The sequence below is a fragment of the Megalobrama amblycephala genome, linkage group LG1, assembly GCF_018812025.1.
Source record: "Megalobrama amblycephala isolate DHTTF-2021 linkage group LG1, ASM1881202v1, whole genome shotgun sequence".
NCBI lineage: Eukaryota > Metazoa > Chordata > Actinopteri > Cypriniformes > Xenocyprididae > Megalobrama > Megalobrama amblycephala.
The window spans coordinates 7485465-7513246 of NC_063044.1; the positions used below are offsets into that span (position 1 = coordinate 7485465).

At 37.1% G+C, this 27782-nt stretch overlaps 1 protein-coding gene across 3 annotated transcripts; it reads right to left on the bottom strand.

The window, feature by feature from the left end:
* Positions 1-1331: 1331 nt before the first annotated feature.
* Positions 1332-27782, bottom strand: LOC125243001 (gastrula zinc finger protein XlCGF57.1-like). 3 transcript variants are annotated; one of them, XM_048152202.1, is made up of 3 exons: positions 27085-27782; positions 23120-23675; positions 1332-3134 (listed from the first exon to the last, which is right to left on the bottom strand). In XM_048152202.1, exons 1-3 carry the CDS (start codon positions 27320-27322, stop codon positions 1868-1870), a joined length of 2061 nt encoding a protein of 686 aa, XP_048008159.1. In that variant the 5' UTR covers positions 27323-27782; the 3' UTR covers positions 1332-1867. The 3 variants fall into 3 exon arrangements, with proteins under 3 accessions (XP_048008159.1, XP_048008151.1, XP_048008140.1); XM_048152194.1 differs by lacking the exons at positions 23120-23675; positions 27085-27782 and adding exons at positions 8185-8378; positions 8885-9084 and having other exon boundaries at positions 1332-3363; XM_048152183.1 differs by lacking the exons at positions 23120-23675; positions 27085-27782 and adding an exon at positions 8185-8609 and having other exon boundaries at positions 1332-3363.

Below are 27782 nucleotides of genomic sequence, written 5' to 3' on the forward strand. Positions count from 1 at the left end.
TGGCTTTCAGACACCTGGGTCACGTGACGTTCCCATTGCGTATTCCAACGCAGAGTCTCGTTCCCTGTTCTCAGGGAACCATGGTTACATACGTAACCTGAGACGTTTTACACTGTGATTAACTCCTCATAGAGATTCAACCAAAACCACATCATATATGGTCAATCTAATCTTAAGGGCTTAGCGATGTTACTTTGCAAAGATCTTGAGTTTTCATTGAAGAGTGTGTCCGTGGCAGCCTGACAAAGTCTGATGTTTCGCCATGAAGGAGGAAGCTGTTGTAACTCAGGCATACTATGTCTGATCTGCCCCAAAATTCACATGTGTGATAAGAGTCCTTGCCTAAAGGTGTCAGCCCATTGCAAAGTTTCTGCCAGTAGTGGGCACCCGTGCAACGTAAGCAATGATGTACATCCGAGTCAACGAGACTGAGGGAAGTTAGCGAGGGAAGGGCATTTAAAAAACGAACTGGAACACAGCCCTAGAAACACGTTAAATCATGCAACACTTGTTAGGCCAGTAGGTGGTGACCAGTGACTGTTAAAATTTCATTCATTAATTACATTTTTTTTTTACATTATGAATTTTTTAAAGTCCGCGTGAACCGGAAGTTGCAAACGACTTTTCTCCAGTGTTGTGACGTATTTCCAAGTAAAACGGAATATAGAATAGAGGGCAGATTTTTATTTTAGCGCTCCTCCTCTCCATCTCTCGCGCTCCTCCACTCCGTCTCTCGCGCATAGCAGACGAACGGTTGCAGAGGAGTGGTTTACGCATTTTTAACCCAAGCCGTCAAACTGACGTAATCAGAGAAGGAACGCCATTCCAGACCGGAAATACCTTTTCAGATTTTGATTAAAGATTACAGCAACAAACTATTTTTTCTGTGTTTTAACTTGCACAGATTAATTGTTTACCACAAGACTAGTAATATGCACTAGTAAAGTTAAGAGTTGAGATCTCTATTCGAGTCATAAATTCTCCGAGCCATTTTGATTACTCTCTGATATATGCATTTTACTATGTAGCATGCGTGTATCAAATCAACATAAAAATAACAAATTGTTCAGCCACTGCACACAGCCACTTAAAAAAACTTCACAAGATTCTATGGGTTTGATTTTGGTTGTCATTTGTTGATATAAATAAAACAAAATATATGTCGGTTTCTGTCTGCTGAATGCCCATCCTATTCTCCTCCATGGACATATGGGAAAGTGAATATTTACACCCTACCAACAAAGAAATGGATCAACATCTGTCAGCTTGTTGAACACATTTATTTATTCTGACATTTTCTACCATATGATGGCTGAAGCAGCAGCGCGTGACACAGTTCTCATGGTAACCAGATCAACATTGTAAATCAAATTCAACAAAACTGAAGTGAAAACACTAAATAATCATTCAATGGGATAAAATATCTTCTCTTCCCTGCAAACGATACCATGAAGAATGTTAATATTTAACCAAGTAAAAAATGAAGTAAGCAGGTTCCATATTCATTTCAGTATCAGCAGACACAAAATTCTATTTTAAAAAAAAAAAACTATACAAGTTACATAAACGGTAAAAGCTCATTGTGGTTTCTCGGTTTGATAGATTTGAGCAACTATAACAATGCAAAAAATAGGAATTTTGATTCCTATATAGTAAAATCACTCCTTGCACACCTGCCGCATTTCGCGTGCAGCACTGACGTCATGTACAAACAACTTGTAGAGAAGGCATAGGATGTAGCGTAAGCTTTTTGAACTGTGAGCATTTCACACTTTTAACATTTAAGAGGCCGTTATGTTGACCTTGATTTATTACAATATTGAGCTGTTCAATTTTATTTTGATTTTAGAAAATAATGAATCAAAGCTTAAGGCTTTTCTCCAGTGTGAGTTCTCATGTGGACCATAAGGTTTCTTTTTTGACTGAAACTCTTTCCACACTGTTGGCAGGTATAAGGCTTTTCTCCAGTGTGAATTCTCATGTGGGCTATAAGGTTTCTTTTTTGACTGAAACTCTTTCCACACTCTTGACAAGTATGAGGTTTTTCTCTAGTGTGAGTTCTCATGTGGACTTTAAGGTTTTCATTTCTAATGAAACTCTTTCCACATTGTTGGCAGGTGAATGGGCTCTCTCCAGTGTGAAATCTCATGTGGTCTATAAGGTGTCCTTTTTGACTGAAACTCTTTCCACATTGCTGGCAGGTGAAAGGTTTCTCTCCAGTGTGAATTCTCAAGTGGATTTTAAGGTTTCCTGTCTCATTAAATCTCTTTCCACACAGTTGGCAGGTGTAAGGCTTTTCTCCAGTGTGAATTCTCATGTGGATTTTAAGGTTTCTTGTCTCATTAAAACTCTTTCCACACAGTTGGCAGGTGAAAGGCTTTTCTCCAGTGTGAATTCTCATGTGGACTTTAAGGTTTTCCTTTCTGATGAAACTCTTTCCACATTGTTGGCAGGTGAATGGGCTCTCTCCAGTGTGAATTCTCATGTGTTGCCTGAGGATTCGTTCCTCTGTGAAGCCATTCCCACACAGAGTACAGGTGTAAGGCTTTTCTCCAGTGTGAGTTCTCATGTGGGCTGTAAGGTTTCCTTTTTCACGGAAAACATTTCCACACTGTTGGCAGGTGAAAGGTTTTTCTCCAGTGTGAATTCTCATGTGGACTTTAAGGTTTTCATTTCTAATGAAACTTTTTCCACACTGTTGGCAGGTGAAAGGCTTTTCTCCAGTGTGAATTCTCATGTGGACTTTAAGGTTTTCATTTCTAATGAAACTCTTTCCACACTGTTGGCAGGTGAAAGGTTTTTCTCCAGTGTGAGTTCTCATGTGGGCTGTAAGGTTTCCTTTTTCACGGAAACCATTTCCACACTGTTGGCAGGTGAAAGGCTTTTCTCCAGTGTGAATTCTCATGTGGACTTTAAGGTTTTCATTTCTAATGAAACTCTTTCCACACTGTTGGCAGGTGAAAGGCTTTTCTCCAGTGTGAATTCTCATGTGGATTTCAAGGCTTCCTTTTTGACTGAAACTCTTTCCACACTGTTTGCAGGTGTGAGGCTTTTCTCCAGTATGAATTCTCATGTGAACTTTAAGGTGATTTTTATGTGTGAAACTCTTTCCACACTGTTGGCAAGTGAAGGGACTCTCTCTAGTGTGAACTCTCAAGTGGACTTGAAAGTTTCTATGTTGATCAAAAGTCTTTCCACACTGTTGGCATGTGAAATAACTTTTAGTTCCAGTCTTTTGAGCTCCTTTTTGTAAGGAAAACTTTGTTGATTTTTCTTCAGTCATTAAATTATAATTATAATTTATAATTTTCTCTTCATCCCTTTCATTAAGTTCATGACTCGCCTCTCTCAGTGCCATTAGGTCTAGGACAAAAATAGACAAAAAAAACAAGTTAAGACATTTCAAGCATCAAAATCAACAACATGTATTGATTTCGTATTTCAACAGCAGTAATTGTGTGTAAGGGATTAAAAGTCTGGATTTCCTACTTTGATAAACGCATGTCAAAATAATTTGTTTAGTGTTTTATGTCTTTTTGGAGATGGTCCGAAATTAAAGCGAAGGCGAGATATTCAGTTGCCATGACATCCAGTGAGTGTATACTTTTGGCGACGCGACACTTCACTGCAGTAAGCGTTTGAATGGGTGTGGAGCAGTGGTTCTCAACCTGCGGCCCGTCACAAATGTAAATGCGGAGCGATATGCCGACCACAATTTAGAAAAAAATAAAAATAAATAAATAATAGCATACAATTACAATGAAATTTTAAATCAGTAAAAATAACCGCATCAGTGCACCGCAGCAGGAATGAGCCCAACTCTGCGCACGCGCGCTGATCCGATGCTGCGCGAGAGATTGCGACATGACAGAATGCTTGATATCGTCAGAGATTGTAATTAGCCTACAGTGCGCTCAGTGTTGTTTGTAAAAAGAACTGAGTAACATTTGCTTATTAAGGCGTTTATGTGATTGTTTGGTGGCTATTGCGATGCTGTTGAAGAGAGTCATACAGTCATACAGAATTAAATAGCAACTTAAAGTGATTGTATATACAGTTTGTGTGTTCATTGAGCAATACTATCCGATTATTATTGTAAAGCTAATGTCAGTAAGTTAGTTTTTATTTGTTATTTATTGTGTGCAACATCTTGGTATAATAATAGTATTATCTGCTAATACCATAACATTAAATCTGATTGGTTTGCACTGGTGACGTCATATGTAAATTATATGCGGACCGTGAGACTTGCACTTGGACCATTGTGCGGCCCACTGGGAAAAAAGTTTGAACCACTGGTATATATTATATCATTAACTGTTAATTTTGTATCTGTATCTTTCCAGCTAAATAATATATATACAAAACCTGATTTAAAGAAAAAAGTCTAGTCATTATCTCAATCACTTGGTGCCCCCCTATTGGCTGGTGCCCCATCTATGGATAATCCGGCCCTTATTATGAACACATTAAGCATGACAAACCTTACAATCGATGAAACTACAAAGCTGGCACGCATGTATGATTACAAAATAAAGTCATTAAGATTGTTATTAATATTATTTTATAAAATAACATGCAGGATAAAAGCAGGCCTAGTTTTATCACGTGTTGAGCCGTTTCTGTGACAGCTCCAGCTCTCCGACGCACAGTTATAGGCTACGTCGGCGTCAAAATTTACTCCATTTCGTTCACTCTTTGCAGATATAGTGCACTCAAATGACACACACTATATAGGGATTAGTGAATCGGAGAACGAGTGAGCGGTTTCGGACACAGCTTAAACATTCCTTGCTGTGTGTAGCATGTGTGTGGTAGCTTTTTTGTTTGTATGCAACTGCATTAAAGACAGGAAAAAACTGCTGAAAGCATTTTTAATAACGTTTGAAAAACAGTATTGTTCAGAAGTTACCTTCCCTCCCGATCCTATAAACATCATATCTAGCTTGTTTAGGTGAGGTTGGAACGCTCTCGTCTCGTCTTCCCTCCTCCACGAGTTCTCCGGTGATTCATAATGACGCATCTGCGCCAAACATGATTTCTTTGAAATGTACTTTACCTAACTAATTTTATTGACATCAGTAACTGTAATCAAATTACATAAATTTAAAATGTAATGCGTTACATTACTGCGTTATCAGGAAAAGTAATTAGACTACGGTAAAGCATTACTTTGTAACGCATTATACCCAACTCTGGTTATAGGAAACATGTTTAAAGTCACTGCAGAAACAAGGTTGTGTTGTTGCAAAGCGCCAGACGAGCAGAAAATGGAGACATATTTTGAAACCAGCGGAGACGACAGTACAGAATAAAGCCAGAAAAAAAATGTATATATAATTCCACTAAATTAGCTTATCTTTGTAAAATGGCAAAGCTCTTAACATTAATCAATCAATCAATCAATCATTCTATAATATCATGATAATCAAATCATTTACATTTTAGTAAGTTTTTAAGGAGATGTTGTAATATTGCAACGTTGGGCCTAGTTAGGAGCAGGATTTCTGTATTTGTGCTTACTTTGTCTGAACAGATAAACAGAGCATTTAAGCATTTATTTGCAGGGTTGATTGCTTACTTAGCCCCATAACAGTATATATCATGAGTAATAATCACACAACAATCATATTTTTATGAATAAGCATTTATTAATAAAAATATTGGAAAAAATTGTATTTATAAAACTTTTTCTTCTATCACTTTCAGTGTGGTTTGAATGAAGTCTGTGTTTTACAGTGATAGTCCCTAAGACAGTTCTGTTCATCTGAGAAGCTCAGGTGAACATTGGACTTGATACAGTGTATTTGTGTATCCATTATTGCAGCGTCTGCAGCGTCCTCTCTTCGTCTTTACTGGGAAATGTGCAATCATGTCTTTGCATACATCCAGTGGATGGTGGTCCGATGACATCTTGGCATTCTGAAATGGAAAAAGTAAAAAAAAATTAATAAGTGAATAATACACATGGGTCTTATATTGTAGTAGATAAACTGAAAGAATAGACAGGGTGGTAGATCTCTACCCTCGACACATGGTCTAAGTATTATCCATTAAAAGTATTATAATTTCAATGCAAATGCTAATCAAAATTCCACTACTACATCCAAACAATACTGTCTGGCTGGCCTATTATGCTCTCTACTTATCATACTAAAGGAACACATGCATCCCCCCAGAGCACTTACAGGTTCATATTCAAGACCATTCACACCCGTCCCTGAACAATGCAACAGGCATCTATCTATCAACAGGCAACAATCTCCAAGTCAGATTTGATTAATGTTTTCCAAAGTAACTAAATATATCCGTGTTCTAGACATTATAATATACACAAAAATATGTAAGGAATTTTACTTACTTGAATCTTGACAAATCCAGTCATGTAAAAAAATGAGATGAGCTTGATGCGAAGTTTGCAGGTAGAGTGAGTTCGTGGCCAGATGACCGGACCTATAAACACTTATTCTGTCCAATAGCATTGTGAGGACAAACAACAAAACCCATTAACTATGTAAATGTGGTCTTGAGAGAAAAAAAAACATTTGAAGGCATTTTTTAAAAATTGTTGAAAGTGATGTTGTAATTCTGCAAAAGTGGGCTTTACAGGGTTAACGAGAACTAAAACTCGGTAACCATGAACGCATATTTGTCATTTTAACTAAGCAGAACTGGCTTAAGATATTGTTTGTCAATCAGTGTTTATGTAAAAAAACAGATAATAGTAATTATTATTAAAAGAAGATAATACTACTAGTAGTAAGTAGCGCTGCTTCTGGTCATGAGTATGAGCAAAGAATAAACTCTTTGGTATGAGGTAACACAGCTCTGTTTATCATATTAGATACATTTGAGTGTGTTGAAAATGATGTTATAACGTTACTCTGTGCATTCGCTCGGCGGCTGCTGTGAGACACTTACACACTGCAGTAAGTATCGATTTTACAATATCATATTAAATGCTGGATGGCTTGTGTTGATAAATGACATGCAATTAATTTTAAAACGTACTGTATGATGGAGAAAATGCTGTATTACTGTTACTAAAAATAAAGCTGCATCTGATTATGCTATGTTAGCTACTTCACAAAATAGTGTTTTTCTCTGAGGCATGGTAAAGCATGGTACTCGCAAAACATCAAGAAAATTAGATTCAAACAGTAAGACTAAACATGTTAAGCTATTTAACACCAAATCGTTTTCTGTCTATGAATATATAAAAAAGTTGTTCCCTTGTCTATTAAAACGTGATTTATCAAAGCGTAACCGAAACCGAAGGTAATGCAGGTATGATGCCATTGACAGGCGATTCCTCACACGTCCCAGAGCCTTGGTTAAAATTGCAATTTTCTCACGATTTACAAATAATTGGAAACATTTGGGATATTGTAAGTACTCAAGTGAACAAAATATATAACAGTGGCCTAGTGGTTTTTGGATATTTTACTGCAAAAATATTACATATTGCACCTTTAACCCTTCACAGATTCGAAAGGTGTTACATCTGTTTGACCATAAATGTCTGAGTAGCCCATATTAGAGTTGTTTCCACTTTTATAAGAAAATTCAAGTGATCGCGCCGGCGCCTCGTGTACACACAACATATATCAGTTTTAGTAACTTGACATCACAACCTGTTTATTATAAAAATAACATACATTCAACCAAATATATAAAAAGTTATAGTAGTATGTGTACAATAAAAGTGTTTAAATAATATAGTTTAGCCTCCAAATCGTGAATATGGAAACATTTGGATTTATGCCAAATTATAGATTATAACACCGGTTTCTGTTTCAGTTTAGCTTTAAATTAATTAGTTTAGGCTTAACGTTTATATATTATTTTTTTCATAATTAAAATAGTAGTGGTGCCCCCCAAATATACCCGTGAGACTTACGACTGGTTTTGTGGTCCAGGATCAGATTTAATGGAAACGATGAATTTAAAGTGATGTAGTTACACATTACTACATTTACTCTCTATAGTAATGAGTTAATAATGCTTAATTACAAGTAACCAAACACTAACTCTACATTAAGTCCACTTGAGTGAATAAACCGACTGAGTGCATTCAGACACTTCTCTGTAAAATTATACTTCTGTATATTCTCTATTTCTGTAGAGCTGGACATTTTAATAATGATCAAATGATCAAAGTTCAGCTGTGAGAATAAAACCAACCTGTTTGTTCCTCAGTATCTTCATGTTTCACTCTGAATGTTTCTTCTTCAATCTTCACGTCTTCAGTCTCATCTTTAATAATTATCTTCTTATCTTCACTTTCCTCTTTAATAGACTCCATCTTTAGATATTCAGTCTCCTCTTTAATAAACACTATCTTCATGTCTTCAGTCTCCTCTTTTTTAAACGCCATCCTTAAGAAGAGAATAATTAACATTGTTATTGGTCTAATGACCTGGTTAGACAAAAATTCTCTAAAAAACTAACGCTGCAAATTAATAAACTTCATATTTAGGCATTTATGACTGATGAAAACACGATTAGTTAGTTTGTTAGTGTTTGTTGTTGTCGTTCATGTTCACTGTTTGAGCAGCACGTGTCGTGATTCACTGAATCATTTCTCAAAGTGTTTGATTCAATTGACTCGGAGTTGAAAAGTTCAGTTTCTCCATCATGACTCTCCAGAGACTGAACTCGTGTTCATGATAAACTGATTTATTATATAGAGAAAAATGAGACGCAGGTTTACGGTTTCTCATCAGTGGATGAGCTTTACTCACACACTATCCTTCATTACACTAAAGAATCACAATGTTACATTAGATAGTAAATAAACTCATTTCAAATCGTTTGTAAAAAAAAAATATAAAACCTTGAACTGTTTCTATCGAATAAATCAGCTTAAATTCTTAAAACAAACCTTTCTTCAGCAGAATCACAACAGATGCAGGATCTCGGCGCAGTCTTATGACGTCATGTCGTCACTCCAAAATAAAAGTCCTGTTCAGACGCTGCATTGTTTACAATCACAGAAGTGCATTGAGTGTTTTACCAGTTAATCTTTGTATTAAAATTAAAACAGTGAGAAATATGATACAAACAATCATGGTAAAAAGGTTGTATGAGTTCATAAAGCAGAGTTGAATGTGTCTGAACTGAAACACATTAAAGGTCAAAGTCATATATATTCAATTCAATTCACATTTATTTGTATAGTGCTTTTCACTATACATATTGTTTCAAAGCAGCTTTACAGAGAATGCATGTCAACATTACAATATTAGAAGAATGCAGTTAGCAAATGTAATAATTTAGGCAATTAATTTACAAACACTGTTAGCAGTTTAACTGAAGGTAGAAGCAATGAGCTCCTAGAAAAAATGAATTACATATTAACAATAATTAGGATAGAAAGGATATATAGAAAAGAAAGGATATATAGAAATTTGGGAATGTGCATGTTGATCCAGATGATAGCGTCTTCTGAAGTCCTCGCAGGAGTTAGCGCCGTCTCTTCACAGGTGCATTATGATGCATTATGCTTGGCTAAAGAGATGCGTCTTTAATCTAGATTTAAACTGGGTGAGCGAGTCTGAGCCCCGAACATTATCAGGAAGGCTATTCCAGAGTTTAGGAGCCAAATGTGAAAATGCTCTCCCTCCTTTAGTGGACTTAACTATCCTAGGTACAACTAGAAGTCCAGAGTTTTGTGATCTTAAAGAGCGTGAAGGATTGTAGGGCGATAGAAGATCAGTTAAGTACACAGGAGCTAAACTATTTAGAGCCTTATAGGTCATTAGCAATACTTTATAATCGATACGGAACTTAATGGGTAACCAGTGTAGAGATGATAAAATTAGTATTATATGATCATATTTTTTTGACCTGGTAAGAACTCTAGCAGCTGCATTTTGGACTAATTGTAGCTTGTTAGATACACATCCGAAATCTCACCTTGTTCAATTAAGACATAACCTAATGTGTTTATGAGAATACTTGCTGAGAGGGGTATTTTGACTGACATAATGTGTGTATGTGACCATCCAAGTGCATTGAGGACACGAAAGAGAAATCAATTTGGAGTTCACTAACTATCTGAAATGCACCTCTCTTTCTATGTGTGTCTGTGCGCACCGATAACAGTGTGGCGTGTGATAAATCCTCTTTTGCCTCTTCTAGCGCTGGAATGGTTTTATATCTGTGTAAACTAGCAAGACAAAACACATGCAAATTACAACCTTTTACTCTATTGCGTTAAACTTTGATTGATCCGCAAATCACATGCATGCCGAACCGTGGGGCTTGGTCCGTACGGATCAACAACAGTCCGTTTAACCACTAATAGATAGATAGATGTCAGAGCTTCAAGCACCACTGTATATCCAGAATTATGACTGCTGGCCTCGTATTTGGATCACAGATTTGATCATTTCTGAATACATAAATTAATGCACTGCAGTTTTATGCACTGTATTTTGAAGAGTTTTAGGTCACCATTCACTGGCATTGTATGAACACACAGAGCTAGGATAACATTCTGCAGAAAAAGAGTGAATATACAATGAGAACATTTTCTTTACTGTTCCTGTCTGCTTTGACATGAGCTTGCCCAATTGCATTTGAAGACATATGTGGCCCTGCACCACAAAACCAGTCATGAAAGCTGACTAAAGCTCTCCATTGATGGTTTGTTAGGATTGGACAATATTTGGCCGAGATACAAATATTTGAAAATCTGGAATCTGAGGATGCAGAAAAGTTGTCCAAATGAAGTCTTTAGCAATGCATATCCACTCACAGAAATACATTTTTAATATATTTATGGTAGGAAATTTACAAAATATCTTCATGGAACATGATCTTTAATTAATATCCTAATGATTTTTGGCCTAAAAGAAAAATAGATAATTTTGACCCATACAAAGTAGTGGGACTGCTAGTTGTGTTCCTGGTTAATTTGTAAATGCAACATGGTCAGTCTTTGTGTATTTTACCTAAGATCACCCACCTGTTTGTTTCAACATATACAGCTTACAGTTTAGTGAAGCAACAATCACAAAACACTGATAATGCATTATAATTGTTGTACACATGCACACCATTGTTGGTTGAGAAAACTCAGAGCTGCTGGCAGAGGCAGCCTTGGTGTTGACTGCAGGCTCCACTAGTTTCTAAAAGACCTGGAAATGTTTGTATGAGGCAAACCTAAGAATATACAGTAATAACGCCATCTTGTGCACCTAGTCCACTGTTTTAGCTGTTTCATACACGTTGACATTGATATGCACAAATATAAATTGAACACTAGGCTTACCCATTTTGTAAAAATATAAGTTCTAAAAAATTTCAATAATCTAAAAGTTCAATAATCTAACGAATTGCTACATCATTTGAATTTAATATATTGTTCTAATTTAACAAATGAAAACTAATTTCAATTTAGGTATACAAGTTTTTGAAATAAAGCATATTTAATAAAACAAGTTTTTTTAAACTAACCTACACCATACAATCAAAACACTTGCAGTTAAGTACACTTCTGTGAAATTATGGACAAAGAAACAGATATGAATTTTGATTTCATTTATTAGCATCCATGAACAAAAAAAATAGCCTTTTGAATCCAGCAAACAATCAAGATATAGAAACAAGTTTAGTCAAATTTAAACAAACTCAAATACATCTTATATCAAAGCAATACAAGTAAAAGCAAGTACGATTTAGTTATTTATATTTAGTTAAACTTTAGCTTACTTTTTTCAGAACACTCGACTTTCATCATTGCAACGACGGAGTCGTCTTGCATTTGAAATGTACAAGACTGAGTCAAGAAAGTGTTCTTCGACATCTTCAGAGTCATGTAATAGATGCATCATGCCTTCGGATTCAAGATACCTCTTTTAGACCGAATTGGACACAGTGACATTTCGCTCTTCGGCACCTGTGAAGACGCAGAAACTGGCTGATGCAGTTGGTTCGTAAGTAGACGATCTTTGGAGCATGTTGCATCTCTCGCAGCGATGGTTCTTGGACTTGACTTTAAAGCTCTGTTGCCAACATTTGCAATGACCACATCACCGCAAGATCTTACCCTTTTCACCGTCCCGGACAGGGCATCAACGCGATGTTTGACTAGGATGAGTGCTCTCGAGCCTTCCAAAGCGGCCACTTCTTGCACCTCATTCTGCCTGGTGGTGGTGACATAAACATGGTCCCTGAACTCTCTGGTAGAAAGATTTGAGAGCCTGTACATCTTACCCAGTTGAATGGCACCGATATGGGTATCCCACAATTGTGCTTTAATTTTTCCAGTTGCATCTTCCAGATAGCACATGGGGGGATTACATAGAAATTGTACAAGTAAATACAAAATTTTTATTAATGATTAACAGGCAAACGACAAGAAATTCAATAAAAAGGTTGCTTATTTTTCCGTTTGTGTGGGTGGAGACGTCTCCTCGCTGCCCGATCCGCAGCCAGGTTGAACCACCTGATTGCGTGCTTGGCGACCTCTGCATCTGTGGCTGACTGTGTCTCTGTGTTTTTCCTCACAGCACCTGTAATCAAACAGACAGATATGTGTATGTTTATGGTATGTAGCATCCAAAGCCATGTATGCTGACACAATACAACATTAAACATGAATAAAATAAACAGACAACTGCAACAATACATGGTTTATATGTTGTTTTCTTCAAGTCTTCTCGGATATTTCTGAAATAATAAAGTATATTTATAATCCAGTGCTAATAAAAATGCTATTTCAAACACTCACCTGACGTTATGAAGTGAGTTTGGAGTAAAAGCAGATTAAATGTTGTTTTGTTAGAAAAGAAGTTCATAAAGGCTTCTCATGTTTGGAAAGTTTGTATATTTGACGTGTGTTGTATTTCTAATGCAGTGCTCTCAGATGGAGCGTCATTTACTACTGATCACAGAGCAGCTCTTCACTAACACGCTGTGTACATATTTATATCATTAAAAATCGCAGCCTTTGCAATGTCATAATCGCACTGAGCCAAATGGCGATTTTGATTCAATTACGATTAATCGTGCAGCCCTACATACCGGTATTGCTGTAATCATCAAAATTCATATCATAACAAAAATAAATACCAGTATTCGAACCGGTATACCGGCCAGCACTACTCGTAAGCTGCATTTAAAAGTGCATTTAAAATGTTTTTGTTCCTGTTTGAAAGCATCCAGAAATGTAGAAAAAGATAGAAAAAAAATTCTGTTCTCTTGGATTTTTTTTTTTCTAAACATGTACTTGGCTCACACCCTCATGGACTTGTGCCACCTTTACACACAATGTCAAACCAGGGAGATTGTTGCTCACTGACAGAATCTTACCACTGGGAAAAGTCATTTCAGGACAGGCCTGTTCAGGGCTGCTTCAATAGAATATTTGCAATAATCATGGACAATCAATAAACCTAATGGCACCATTCATATTAAGTAAGAAAACTCACCACTCTGTTCTTTTAAAAACATTTCAAATGCCTCCACTGCCTCCAATTGTTCCAGGGGAAAATGGATATTGTCGGGCATCTCAACATCTGGCCCCAGGGTGCTGTTCAGCCTGCTGCTGAGGTAGTTCACCTTTGCCACAAGCTGGTCTTGTTGCTGTTTAATAGTTTCCAGCCGGCTAAGGATGAGGACCTCAGTTGACACACATGAAATATAGCTAAAATATTACAATGTTATCCTCATTACTCATAATAATGACATTAGTTATTGACATTAGTTAATAAAAGTTAATGACAAAGTTTTGTTGTGGCACAGAATGACCCTCCAGTATTTGTCAGTTATTGCTCACCAGAGTAGGGAATGGTATCAGTCATTCTTCCCCCTCGCCATGTTGGTCTGTAGGTCAGGCTTGAACAGGGCTCCTCAGTTTGCCGCATGTTGAGGGCTGGTGCGGGGGGTGGAATTTTTTTTTAATTAAATGGTAGTCGTCTGTTAACCACGACCGATAATAAACATGGGGCCTTTCTATTCACTAATATTTCAGAAATCAGTCCCTACCTTGAGTAACTCTCCTCCTGTTAAATGCGGGTGCAGGGAGTTGAGGTGGTGAAGGGTATTGCTGTCCTGTATGGGATCAGATTCCCGCCAATAGTATTGCGGTCATGGATCAAAAAATAATAAGCATAAATCAAAAATATAAAAACACATTTAAAAATATATAGCGCAAACTTAAAAAAATAATGCAAAATGATCGGAGTGGCAAAGAACATGGTCACAGATCAAAATATAATAAGCATAATTCGAAAAATCAAAAGCATATTTAAAAAATAAGCATAAATCAAAACTTAAAACACATTAAAAATTATATTGAACAAATCTTAAACTTGTTTATGCGTTCTTAAAAGTTGTTTTTTCTTCCTTTTACTACTCTTTTCCTTCTGCTCTCTTACATTTTCTGCTCATATTTTACTCTTTTGTGCGCTTGTGCCGTTTTTCTCTTTACTCTTCTTTCTACGTTCTGCTCTTGCATTTCCAAATGTTGCAGTTCGAGTTTCATGTAAATTAGGCCGGGCTTAAGCGCCACCATTGGTCCACTAGTTCTAGATTGACATCTCCTCTAGCCAATCAATCGAAGAGGGAATTTGACGTCACTCCAGTGCGTCAAAATGCATTTTGTCCACGTTTATGTTGCAGTCTTGTGGTGAAATTGCTTATATATATGCTCAGTACACTATTATGATGAATTGATAATAGGTTTGACGTTTTTTTGCAAATGTATGTAATGTAAAACCCTGAAATATCACCTTACCACAAGTAGATCTTTCAGTGGCACGTCTGCATGTCTAATTGTGGCAAAATGTATGTTGTCATTGTGGTTTGAGTCGACTTGGTGGAGAATTTTTGTTTGTATTACCATACAATGAGAACATCATAAAAAAAGAAGTGTTTTTTCTGAATGCACAATATTAAGGTTTTCTCATTATTTCTTGCATAAATTCTAATGTTAACTTTGTGTTTAGCAGGGAGAGTACCCAGATGTGGTTAGTGCAGCACAGAACCTCATCTCTGCGCTAACACAGGCTCTTAATCAGAGTCATGTAACACCACGTTCACAAGTTCAAGTGCAGGGTCAGGGGCAGCAGACAGCGGTACAAGAACAAAGACAGACAAATACCACCATTGATCAGGAAATGGCCAGGTGCATGTTGCTGGCCATCCAGAGCATGGAAACCCTTAACAAAATTTTTAAAGCTTTCATTTTCAGGCACTCTGTCATGTACATAGTCAAACCCCCATACAATTAAAATTTATGTTACCAAGATAAACAAACAAAATTATGTATATGACTATGTACATACCTACTAACATTAATTTTATGTTGAAAAAATAAATAAATAATTAAATAAAATAATTTTCCTTTGTAGGTAATTTCCTAGCATTTTCCGAAGACATGCAGTATGCGGGAAATAAAGAATAAATGTAGCATCCAGAAGACTTACCAAGACTTCAACAGTGTTTAAACCTTTTGATTAAAATGTATATCTTCTGGATAAACATTGTGAGACTACCCCTTCACCAGCACACGAACTCAAGCTTGTTCTAGCAGGGCTTGGAAAAAGGACCATCTCAATTACAATGGACATGACACATTCAATGTAAATTTAAATACAGAAATGCATTGCCATTTTACATATTGCATTGCCATTTTGCATATTACAAATTGAATATTGCTACTCATATGCTTCCATAGTCAGGCTTTTATTTGTGCTTAATGGATAAAACAACGGAATTGCGCACTAAGGTTTGGCTGCTCTAAATTTTACCCTCCACAAGATGGCGCTGTTTTCGACACTCTTGATGCTTTGAAACCTTTCCCAGCACATTTAGAGAAAAGATTTAAAGGATTAGTCCACTTTTAAATAAACTTTTCCTGATAATTTACTCACCCCCACGTCATCCAAGATGTCCATGTCTTTCTTTCTTCAGTCGAAAAGAAATTAAAGTTTTTGATGAAAACATTCCAGGATTATTCTCCTTATAGTGGATTTCAATCGGCACCAAACAGTTGAAGGTCAAAATTAGTTTCACTGCAGCTTCAAATTGTTCAACACGATCCCAGATGAGAAATAAGGGTCTTATTGTCTTATTGATGTGACAAAGTGCCTAATGGTTGGAATGTTGGAACAGAAGCTACTGTTCTTTCCTGCATTTAAGATGAGGTCCATCCAAAACAATGAAAAAGTGAGCTAGTGTGGCAAGGATTGTTGGGAGATCCACAATGATATGGAAATGCCATCTAATGAGGCTAGAGCTGCCAGCCTCATTGGTGACGTATGTATGGAACTTGAGCAGCGCAATCTGTCTTACTCAAGACATTCAGAAAAATATTTGAAACATGGCATGCCGTGGCTGTCTCATGTGCTCGGAAGGCTGCCGCAAAACTTGGGTTACAATTCTGTCTTGACGGTGGCTACGTTTGTGACATCCATTGCCATGCTTGAAAATGGCGACTTTGTCAACTTCCAGGAGCTCACCAGTGTTATTCAGGATCTTCCCCTGAGCCAGGTCAGACTGCAGAGTTTGCAGATTTTGTCTAGGTTTCTACTCAAGCACTTTTGGGGTGTGAGTTTAATTTGCGAAGATATAGTTTTCTCTGAAGGGTGTGTCCGTGACGGCCTGACAAACTTTGATGTTTCACCATGAAACCTCGGTCAAAATCGAGGGAGCAAGGGTCTGTCCATATAAACTTCCCTCGTCCACTTCACAAAGTGGAACGCACTTCAAAATGGCGACAGGGATTCCCCCGAGGGGAAGTGTTTAGGGAAATTTGTGAGTGCGTATCTAAAACTGGAGTGGAACGCAGTCCTGGCCTAAAGACATTTCTTCTTTATGATAATATTCAGTTAGTCATAGCGCCACCTGCTGGCAACAGGAAATGGCATGCTTTACATGTTAATTCACCACCAGAAGCTAAAGACGCTCAACGCTGCTGCCTGCCTGCTGTCTGACCTACGCTCGGAGCTTCGTGGAGTTTATCCTAAATCCTTCTCTTTATTCCTATTCACATAATATAACTTTCTTATTTTTCACTAGATTACTTAACCTATTGCATAGTATTACTAAACGGAACGATTTATTACTAGCAATCCACCAGCGTAATCACCTAGTGTTAGCCATAGCCTGCTAGCTACCGTCTACTTTCTTTTTTCCTCTAAACCAACCTTCCTTGTCGATTTAATGGCGGATTTATCAGATGTATGTTATTCTGATCTGTCCTCGCCAGATCGGGAAGCTGTGGAGACGTTGCTGCCCGGCATTCATCGATCCACCGCGAGGTACAGCGTCCCGCACATCACCCTTGCCCCAGGCACCGGCAAGCGACTGAGACATCCAGCCAGCGAGTTCCGTGTGCGTTGCAGTTTTTCGGACGGCGTTCATCAAACACACGGTCAGTCATGTCCGACAATTATCATGTGTATTAAATGCAACATGTACAGCTTAGCTCTTTCTGTCAGCAGTGAGCCTTACACATATGATAAATGCAGGGATATTGTCAGGCTGACAGAGAGAATCTCAGAATTAGAGACACGCATCCAAACTTTAATTGAGGATAGTGAGAATGAAAGGGCCTTAGATACTGCTTTGGATGCGACTAGCCTAGTAAACACTGCACATTCGGTTCCGGTTGTAGAAGCCACGCAGCAGGCTAACTGGGTGACTGTGAGGCGGCATAATGGCAAGAACAAACACCACTCTTCCGTTCCGATTAGAACATCAAACAGGTTCTCCCCACTCAGTGACGCACCCACTGAGAATCCTGTTGAAAGTGCCCTAGTTATTGGCGATTCTATTACACGGAACGTGAAAATAGAGACACCAGCCACCATAGTCACATGTTTGCCGGGGGCCAGAGCACCTGACATCAAAGCAAATTTAAAAGTGCTGGCTAATGCTAAACGTAAATATTCTAAAATCATTATCCACGTCGGCACAAATGATGTTCGACTTCGCCAGTCGGAGATCACTAAAATTAACATTAAAGAGGTGTGTGAACTCGCAAATTCAATGTCAGCAGAAGTAATTTGTTCTGGCCCTCTTCCTGTTCGTCGGAGTGATGAGATAGTTAGCAGGTTATCATCACTCAATGGCTGGCTGTCTAAGTGGTGTCCGCAGAATAATATAGGTTTCATAGACAATTGGAAAAGCTTTTGGGGCAGACCTGATCTGTTGAAAAGAGATGGTATTCATCCCTCCCGGGATGGTGCTGCTCTTCTATCTAGAAATTTGGCAAATAGTCTTAGAGCTGAAACATGACAAACCAGGGCCCAGATCAGGACGCAGACAAACTGGCTAAACCGACCGTCTGCTAGCCGTCTCACGTCACATAACTCAAATAATTCACAGCACATAGAAACTCTTTCACCTAGATATTATCACATAGAGACTGTGTCTGTACCTCGAACTAGTAAATACAAAAAACTTCTGAAACCTTTTAAGGGTAAAAATTTAATTGATGTTCAAAAAATGAAAATCACAGATAAATCAGATAAACAAATGATAAAGCTTGGGTTACTGAATATTAGATCTATTTCTTCAAAAGCACTTATTGTAAATGAAGTTATCACAGACAATAAACTAGATTTGCTGTGTTTGACAGAAACCTGGCTAAAACCAGGCGATTACATTACTTTAAATGAATCTAGTCCTCAAGGTTATGATTATCGACACAATCCTCGACAGAAAGGCAAAGGGGGAGGTGTTGCTGTAATTTATAGTAATATATTCAGAATCATTCAAAAGAATTTCAAATATAATTCCTTTGAAGTGATGGTGCTTTATGTAACATTATGTAAATTGACATTTGTGCTGGCTACTGTATACAGGCCACCAGGGCACCATAATGACTTTATCAAAGAATTTGCTGATTTTATATCAGAGTTAGTACTGGCTGCGGATAAAGTCCTTGTTGTTGGTGATTTTAATATCCATGTAGATAATAATAAAGACGCATTTGGATTGGCATTTGCAGACATTTTAAACTCTATTGGAGTTAGACAACACGTGTCAGGACCCACTCATTGTCGTAATCATACCCTAGATCTAATACTGTCGCATGGAATTGATATTGATGCTGTTGAAATTCTACAGCAGAGCGATGATATATCAGATCATTATTTAGTCTCGTGTATAATACAATTAGCCAAGGCTACAAAACCACCACCCAGCCACAAATATTGTAGAACCATCACGTCTACCACTAAAGATTGCTTTATAAATAATCTCCCCGAGCAGTTTCATCGCCTTAGTATACCTGACAACTTAGAAGAACTCTATGCTGCAACAGAAACTATTGGCTCTCTCTTTTCCAGCACATTAGATGCAGTCGCTCCTTTACGTCTAAAGAAGATTAAGGAAACTAATCCAACGCCGTGGTATGATGAGCACACTCGGGCTCTAAAACGAGCTGTTAGAAAAGCTGAACGTAGTTGGAAGAAAACAAAACTAGAAGTTTTTCGCCTTTCGTGGAAAGAAAAAATGATTGAGTACAGAACGGCTATAAGAAATGCTAGATCTACTTATTTTTCAAATCTCTTAATAGAAAACAAACATAATCCTAGGTATTTATTTGACACAGTGGCTAAATTAACTAGAAACAGAGATTCAACTGCTGACGTTTCCATAGAGCACAGCAGTAATGACTTTATGAACTTCTTTACTTGCAAGATTGATAATATTAGAGAGAAAATTAAAAACATGCGACCGTCTACAGTTTCGCTTCAGACAGTGCACTGTAGTGTCCCTGAGGTAAAACTAGAATCATTCGCCGCTATAGGAGAGGAAGAATTATCTAAACTTATCAAATCATCAAAATCAACGACATGTATGTTAGACCCAATGCCGACTAAACTACTGAAAGAAATGCTTCCAGAGGTCATAGGTCCACTTCTTGATATAATTAATTCATCTTTAACACTAGGATACGTGCCAAAAACCTTTAAGCAGGCTATTATTAAACCTCTTATTAAAAAACCTCAACTAGATCCGAGAGATTTAGTAAATTACAGGCCAATCTCAAATCTACCTTTTCTGTCAAAGATACTAGAAAAGGCAGTTTCAACACAACTGTGCTCCTTTTTAGAAAGAAATGGAATCTGTGAGGATTTCCAACCAGGATTTAGACCATACCATAGTACTGAGACTGCTCTCGTTAGAGTTACAAACGATCTACTAATATCATCCGATCGTGGCTGTATTTCTCTATTAGTGTTATTAGATCTTAGTGCTGCTTTTGACACTATCGATCACAACATTCTTTTAAAAAGACTTGAAAACTATATTGGCATTAGTGGAATTGCTTTGGCATGGTTCAAATCGTACTTATCTGACCGTTATCAGTCTGTAGTAGTTAATGAAGAGATGTCGTATCGATCACAGGTTCAATATGGAGTACCACAAGGCTCAGTACTAGGACCGTTGCTTTTCACTCTGTACATGCTGCCCTTAGGAGAGATAATTAGGAAGCATGGTGTTAGTTTTCACTGCTACGCTGACGATACTCAGCTCTATATTTCCTCGCGCCCTGACGAAACCTACAAATTCACAAAACTAACAGAATGCATAGCTGACATTAAAAACTGGATGACAAGAAATTTCTTATTATTAAATTCAGAAAAAACTGATATCCTAATCTTTGGACCAAAAACTTCCTCACGAAAAAACCTTGAATACTCTCTAACACTTGATGGGTGCTCCATTAAACCTTCGTCCTCAGTTAAGAACTTGGGTGTGCTCTTCGATACCAATCTTTCATTTGAAAGTCATGTTTCTAGTATCTGTAAAACCGCCTTCTTCCATCTAAAAAATATATCTAAATTACGACATATGCTCTCAATGACAAATGCGGAACAGTTGGTTCATGCATTCATGACCTCAAGACTAGATTATTGTAACGCTCTACTGGGTGGTTGTTCTGCTCGGCTTTTAAACAGACTACAGTTGGTCCAAAATGCGCCAGCTAGAGTTCTTACTAGAACCAGAAAGTATGACCATATTAGCCCAGTTCTGTCAACATTACATTGGCTCCCTATTAAACATCGTATAGATTTTAAAATCTTGCTACTTACTTATAAAGCTCTAAATGGTTTAGCTCCCCAGTACCTAAGTGAGCTCTTAATGCATTATAGTCCTTCACGTCTATTGCGATCTCAGAATTCAGGCCAGTTGAAAATACCCAGAATATCAAAATCAACTGAAGGCGGCAGATCCTTTTCCTATTTAGCACCTAAACTCTGGAACAATCTTCCTAGCATTGTTCGGGAAGCAGACACACTCTGTTAGTTTAAATCTAGACTAAAAACACATCTCTTTGCTCTTGCATACACATAACACATTATCAATACATTTACATTTTTCAAATCCGTTAAAGGATTGTTACGCTGCAATAATTAGGTCGGCCAGAACCGAGAACATTTCCTATAACACTAGATATACCTGTACATCAGAATAAGAATGGCATCTACGTTAATATCTGTCTCTCTGCTTATCCTGAGGTTTTCCGGGTGCTGGATCCAGGCCGTATCCAGATCAGATGGAGAACCTGTGTCTGGACCTGACTACAACGTAGCCCAGGAGACAATGGGCCTACAGATCCAGTTCTGGCTGCATCTATAATTCAGATTTTTAATCCCCGTATCCGCTTACATATATTTATATATAATCTATTTTTAATCTCTATAATTAAAATGTATAATTCAGATTTTGATCTCCATATCCATTTACATATATTATATATATCTTCCAAGGGGTTTTTTCCCTCCTAGGACTTTTTTCCCAGTGTTAGCACACTGGGTTTTTCTCCTAGGGGGTTTTTTCCACCCCTGGGAGTCAGCCGACATTGGCTTAATGTAGCACCATCTTGTATATGTTACATATTACCACGCTTGTTTGTACAGCTCATTTTTAACCACTTCCCTTTTTTCTGTGCTTCTAATATGTAAAGCTGCTTTGAAACAATTACCAATTGTAAAAGCGCTATATAAATAAATTTGACTTGACTTGACTTGACAGAAACACATTTCAATATGCCATGAAGTACCAAACATGCAAGACACGTTAAATCATGCAGCTTTATTCTAAGTGCTAATGTATACAATTAACGCCATGAAACAGGAAGTTGTTGTAATTCAGGCATACAATGTCCGATCTGCTCCAAACGTCACACGTTTGATAATATTTCTGGCCTGAACACATCTGTATCACAATATTCGTTTATGGTCAAATGCCAATTGTTGGCAGCAGGAAGTGTGCCACTTTGAAATGACTTTGCCATAATTCTCCTGTATTTACTCGATTACATGCATGTCGCCCACTATTCACTCTTTTCCTAAGGCCAGTGGGTGGCGGTTAGCCCAGGTGCGAGGGCTAGGGTGCTTGCAGTTTAATTAACATTACATTTGCGAGTATGACTCTCACTCGGCTTGTGAATGAGTATAACTTGCACACAGCCACTTAAAAACTGTTCACAAGCTTCTATGGGTTTGATTTTGGTTGTCATTTGTTGAAATAAATACAAAAAAATACAGTGTGTCGATGTCTGTGTGCTGAATGGCCATCCGATTCTTCTCCATAGCCATATGGGAAAGTGAATATTTACACCCTACCAACAAAGAAATGGATCGACTTCTGTCAGTTTTTGAACACATTTATTTATTCTGACATTTTCTACCATATGATGGCTATGATGTTCTCATGGTAACCAGATCAACATTGTAAACAGAATACTACAAAACTGAAGTGAAAACACCAAATTATCATTCATTGGGATAGAATATCTTATTTTCCCTGCAAATGATACCATGAAAAATGTGAATATTTAACCAAGTCAAAAACAATAAAGTAAGCAGGTTCCATATTCATTTCAGTATCAGCAGACACAAAACGCTATAAAAGGTGACAACTTTTAAAGTTAAAAAGAGATAAAAGTTATGTAAATGATAAAAGCTCATTCTGGTTTCTCGGTTTGATAGATTTGATCAACTGTAAATGATGCAAAAAATAGGAATTTTGAGTTTGTAATAGTAGCGTAAGCTTTGTAAACTGTTGTGTCAACCTCGATTTATTGCAATATTGAGCTGTTCAATTTTATTTTGATATTAGAAAATAATGAATCAAAACTTGAGGCTTTTCTCCAGTGTGAGTTGTCATGTGGTCTTTAAGGTTTCCTTTTTGACTGAAACTCTTTCCACACTGTTGGCAGGTGTAAGGCTTTTCTCCAGTGTGAACTCTCATGTGGACTTTAAGGTTTACATTTCTAATGAAACTCTTTCCACACAGTTTGCAGGTGAATGGGCTCTCTCCAGTGTGAATTCTCATGTGGACTATAAGGTGTCCTTTTTGACTGAAACTCTTTCCACACTGTTGGCAGGTGTAAGGCTTTTCTCCAGTGTGAATTCTCATGTGTTGCCTGAGGCTTTGCTCCCGTTTGAAGCCATTCCCACACAAAGTGCAGGTGTAAGGCTTTTCTCCAGTGTGAATTCTCATGTGGTCCTTAAGGTTACCTTTTCGACTGAAACTCTTTCCACACTGTTGGCAGGTGAAATAACTTTTAGTTCCTGTCTTTTGAGCTCCTTTTTGTAAGGAAAACTTTGTTGATTTTTCTTCACTCATTAAATTATAATGTTCTTTCTCTTCATCCCTTTCATTAAGCTCATGACTCGCCTCTCTCAGTGCCATCAGGTCTAGGACAAAAATAGACAAAACAATTTAGACATTTAAAGCATCAAAACCCACAACATGTTTGTATCCTATGGATCAGGGATGGGCAGCTTTGGTACTAGAGGGCCACTCTTTTGCAGAGTTAAGTTTCATCCCTAAACAAATACACCTGCCTGTAATTTTCAAGCATTCCTGAAGACTTAAGACTGATTTATACTTCTGTGTCATGAGTATCCCGTAGGTACGCCATAGGCTGCAGCCTGCCGTGCACCTCTTCAAAAATGTTACACATCTATTCTAAAGTATTGTTTAGTGTAAAACATGCTGAAGATCAGCAAACAGACTGTCAATTAATTAAATGATTAACTATTTCCCCACAAAAGCTGTTTAATCAGCATAGTGAAGCCTCTCATCCATTGACATCCATTCAAAAAACAGCCTCTGGTCTTCTTCCCTGCGTACCGCTGGGGCGGAGCATTAGCATTAGCCGTTATGCTTTTTTGGCTAAAGGTTGCAGGCTTGCCTTCCAGTGGCTTTGGATCTACATTTCCAGCAGAGTTCAGCTCCAGCTCTGATCAAACACACCTGAAGCAGTGAACTAAGATCTTCAGGGGCAGGTGTGTTTGATCAGCCCTTCCCTTGCTAACTTCCCTCCATCTTAAAGACTCAGATGTACATCATTGTTTACACTGAACCAACACTGGCAGAATCTGTCTAGCTACTTTAACCCTTGTGCAGTCTTCATTTGGGAAGTACACTCAGGATCTTTGGGGTCTCCACAGACCCCAGGCAACAAAATGTAATTTTGTAACAAAATAATTGTCTTTAAAAAAAACAAAACAAAAAAAAAACAAATGTAATTTTACTCTGTTCATTACTTTTTTCAACATTTGTGCAGAGCTCTGCATAATTTTTTACTTTTAAAACTGCACTTTCCAAAAGATGAGCAAAAATCTTACACTAAACCATGTCAAATTATCCATGTTATCCCCATGAATGAAATTTAGAAATTTATAAAGTGAATTGTACATAAAAAGCTGTTTTTGAATAAAAACCTACTAAAAAAAAAGGATTTATTTATATAAATTTAAAAGATCTGATAAATCTTCCAAAATATGAAGTAAATACATTAATAAACAGAGTAAAATTATGTTTATTAAAAAAAAATAAATAAATAAAATATTTTGTTACAAAATTACATTTTGTACCCTGAGTGTGACTTTTTTTTCTACACTAATATAAAAACAAGATATCACTCCATTTTTTTTTTTTTTTTTTTTGTAGATCTAGAAAGTATTAATCCCTGTACAAAGTTTCATGTCATTTGGACAAAGACTAAAAAGACCCCAAAGACCCTATAAGGGTTAAATGTACCTCTCTAAGCTCTTGAATCTGAATCTGCTATGGAGCTGATTTGCAGATGCACTTATGTTCCAGAAAATACTGTAACTATAAAATGATCATTTTAAAGGCTTGACTATGTGCCACTCTTATTGCTGCTAGCTGGTGGCACGATAACCATTTCAGGGTTCCCACTCTTTTTCAGCGATCATTTTCCAGGACATTTTAAATTTTACTATGGCAGGAATAAAAGACAAGGATCACACTCTAAAGTAATATATTGCTCTCTAAGTCTTTAAAAGGCGTACAGTTTATTGCCATGATTTATTGCCCTGACTATAAAATCAGTTTTTAATATGAGCTCTTAATCATACATTATGACTATGGAAGCTTGTTTCTGCCACAGAATTTAAAAAAAAGTTGCAATTACCTTTTTCTGTATCTCATTATTCTGACTTTTTTCCTCGCAATTGACCCTTCGCAAAGACCCGCCCCCCTTAGTTACTGTTGCTTTGTCCGACAAGCCGTGGCGCTGTCACGCCACACACAGTGAAAAATACATTGCAGAGATGTCAATATACACAATTTTTCAAGTTTAACTCCACCAAAGTTAATCTTCTAACTCGTGACTGCTTTGTCGGACAAAATGGCGGATTCTGCGTTCTGATTGGTTAAATCGCGTGTCAATCAAACTCCCGGTGAAGGGTCAATTGCGAGTTTATCTCATAGTTATGCAATTTATAATTTTGACTTTATAACACAATTGCGAGTTTATATATCATACATAATTATGTAAGCTCTGAATTTTTTTGAATTTTGAGATAAAAAGTTGCAATTACCTTTTTTTTTTTTTTTTATTTAGCAGCAGACACTTCCATAGTTTATTGCCATGACTTAACTATAAAATCAGTTTTTAATATGAGCTCTTAATCATACATTATGACAAACTGTTCTCGATACTAGTAAAGCAAAAAATATTGGAACTAATTTAATGTTTTGTTTAACTATTTGAAAATAAAAATATTAGTCAAAGACAAAGTCGATGAACAATAAAGAAACCCATAACACGTAATTGAATATGTGGCAGGTCTATTAGTTATTTCTGTCCCGTCCAATGCTGGTTATCATCATGTCGATCTATATAATTTTCAAACTTCAAGTTCTGCACTGTTGTGTAAACTCCTGTAATAATCAATGAACCTGGTTACACTGCACAATGAATCTCTTACTTACCTTATATCACGTCAAAATTATTAGTTAGCAAGTTACTGAATTAGGTAGCTGCTTACTAATTTACTAACATTTTCTGGTTTTGTGGTCCAGGATCAGATTTAGTGTGCGTTCACGTTTGGTTCGATTAAAACAAACCCTGGTGTGATTGCTCAGTTAGTGAGGTTTATTTGAATATGTGTGAACGCTGCCATCCGAACCCTGGTGCGCACCAAACAAGCGGGCCGAGACCGCTGAAAAGAACGAACTCTGGTGCGGTTCGAATGATATATGAATGCAACACGGACCAAAGACATGTAAACGAACCAAAAACAGGAAGACGAGACCCTAAAAACACTAAATACACACAGAACGAGCGCATTAACCTCAGCACACAGCACTGTTTTGGATGTTCGGTAAGTTCCGTCTCAAAATAGGCAATGCATCATAAAATCTGACCAATCAAGTTGTGAATGTATCCCTGTGCCTTAAGGTTCGGTATCTTTTGGTTCGGTGATAAAATTGCTAATCTGAATGCTAATCGGACCAGGACTAAATGTTTTTTTTTTCTTCTTTGGTCCGGACCAAATGAAACAAACGAACCAAACTACAAGTGTGAACGCACCCTTAATGGAAACACTGAATTTAAAGTGATCTAGTTACACATTACTACATTTACTCACTATCATAATGAGTTAATAATGCTTAATTACAAGTAAGCAAACCCTAACTCAAGTAAGTGCACTTGAAGAAGTGAATTGAGTGAATTAGGACACTTTTCTGTAAGATTATACTTCTGTATATTCTCTAGCCTATATCTGTAGAGCTGAACATTTTTATAAGGATCAAATGACTGAGTTCAGCTGTGAGAATAAAACCAACCTGTTTGTTCCTCAGTATCTTCATGTTTCACTCTGAATGTTTCTTCAATCTTCATGTCTTCAGTCTCATCTTTAATAAACTCAATCTTTATGTCTTCACTCTCCTCCTCTTTAATAAACACCATCTTTATATCTTCAGTCTCCTCCTCTTTTTTAATCTCCATCTTCATGTCTTCGGTCTCATCTTTAATAAACTCCATCTTTATATCTTCACTCTTCTCCTCTGTTTTAAACTCCATCTTTAAGAGAATAATTAACAGAGTTAATGGTCTTAAATGACCTGGTTAGACAAAATCTCTAAAAACTAACGCTGCAAATGAATAAACTTCATATTTAGGCATTTATGACTGATGAAAACATGTTTAGTTAGTTTGTTAGTGTTTGTTGTTCTCGTTCATGTTCACTGTTTGAGCAGCACGAGTCGTGATTCACTGAATCATTTCTCAAAGTGTTTGATTCAATTGACTCGGAGTTGAAAAGTTCAGTTTCTCCATCATGACTCTCCAGACACTGAACTCGTGTTCATGATAAACTGATTTATGATTTATAGAGAGAGAGAAATGAGGCGCAGGTTTACTGTTTCTCATCAGTGGATGAGTTTTAATCACACAAATATCCTTCATTACAGTTAGATAAACAATTACAACGTTACATTAGATAGTAAATAAACTCACATCGCTTGTTTAAAACAAAACACAC

What these genes read in the sequence shown, in the direction of transcription:
- LOC125243001 (XM_048152202.1), bottom strand. Translation starts at nt 27,322, where the DNA reads ATGGAGTTTAAAACAGAGGAGAAGAGTGAAGATATAAAGATGGAGTTT. An exon ending in AGATACTGAGGAACAAACAG is followed by an intron (nt 23,676 to 27,084) that starts GTTGGTTTTATT and finishes TTTTTGTCCTAG; the next exon opens with ACCTGATGGCACTGAGAGAG. An exon ending in ACAACTCACACTGGAGAAAA is followed by an intron (nt 3,135 to 23,119) that starts GCCTCAAGTTTT and finishes CACTAGAGAGAG; the next exon opens with TCCCTTCACTTGCCAACAGT.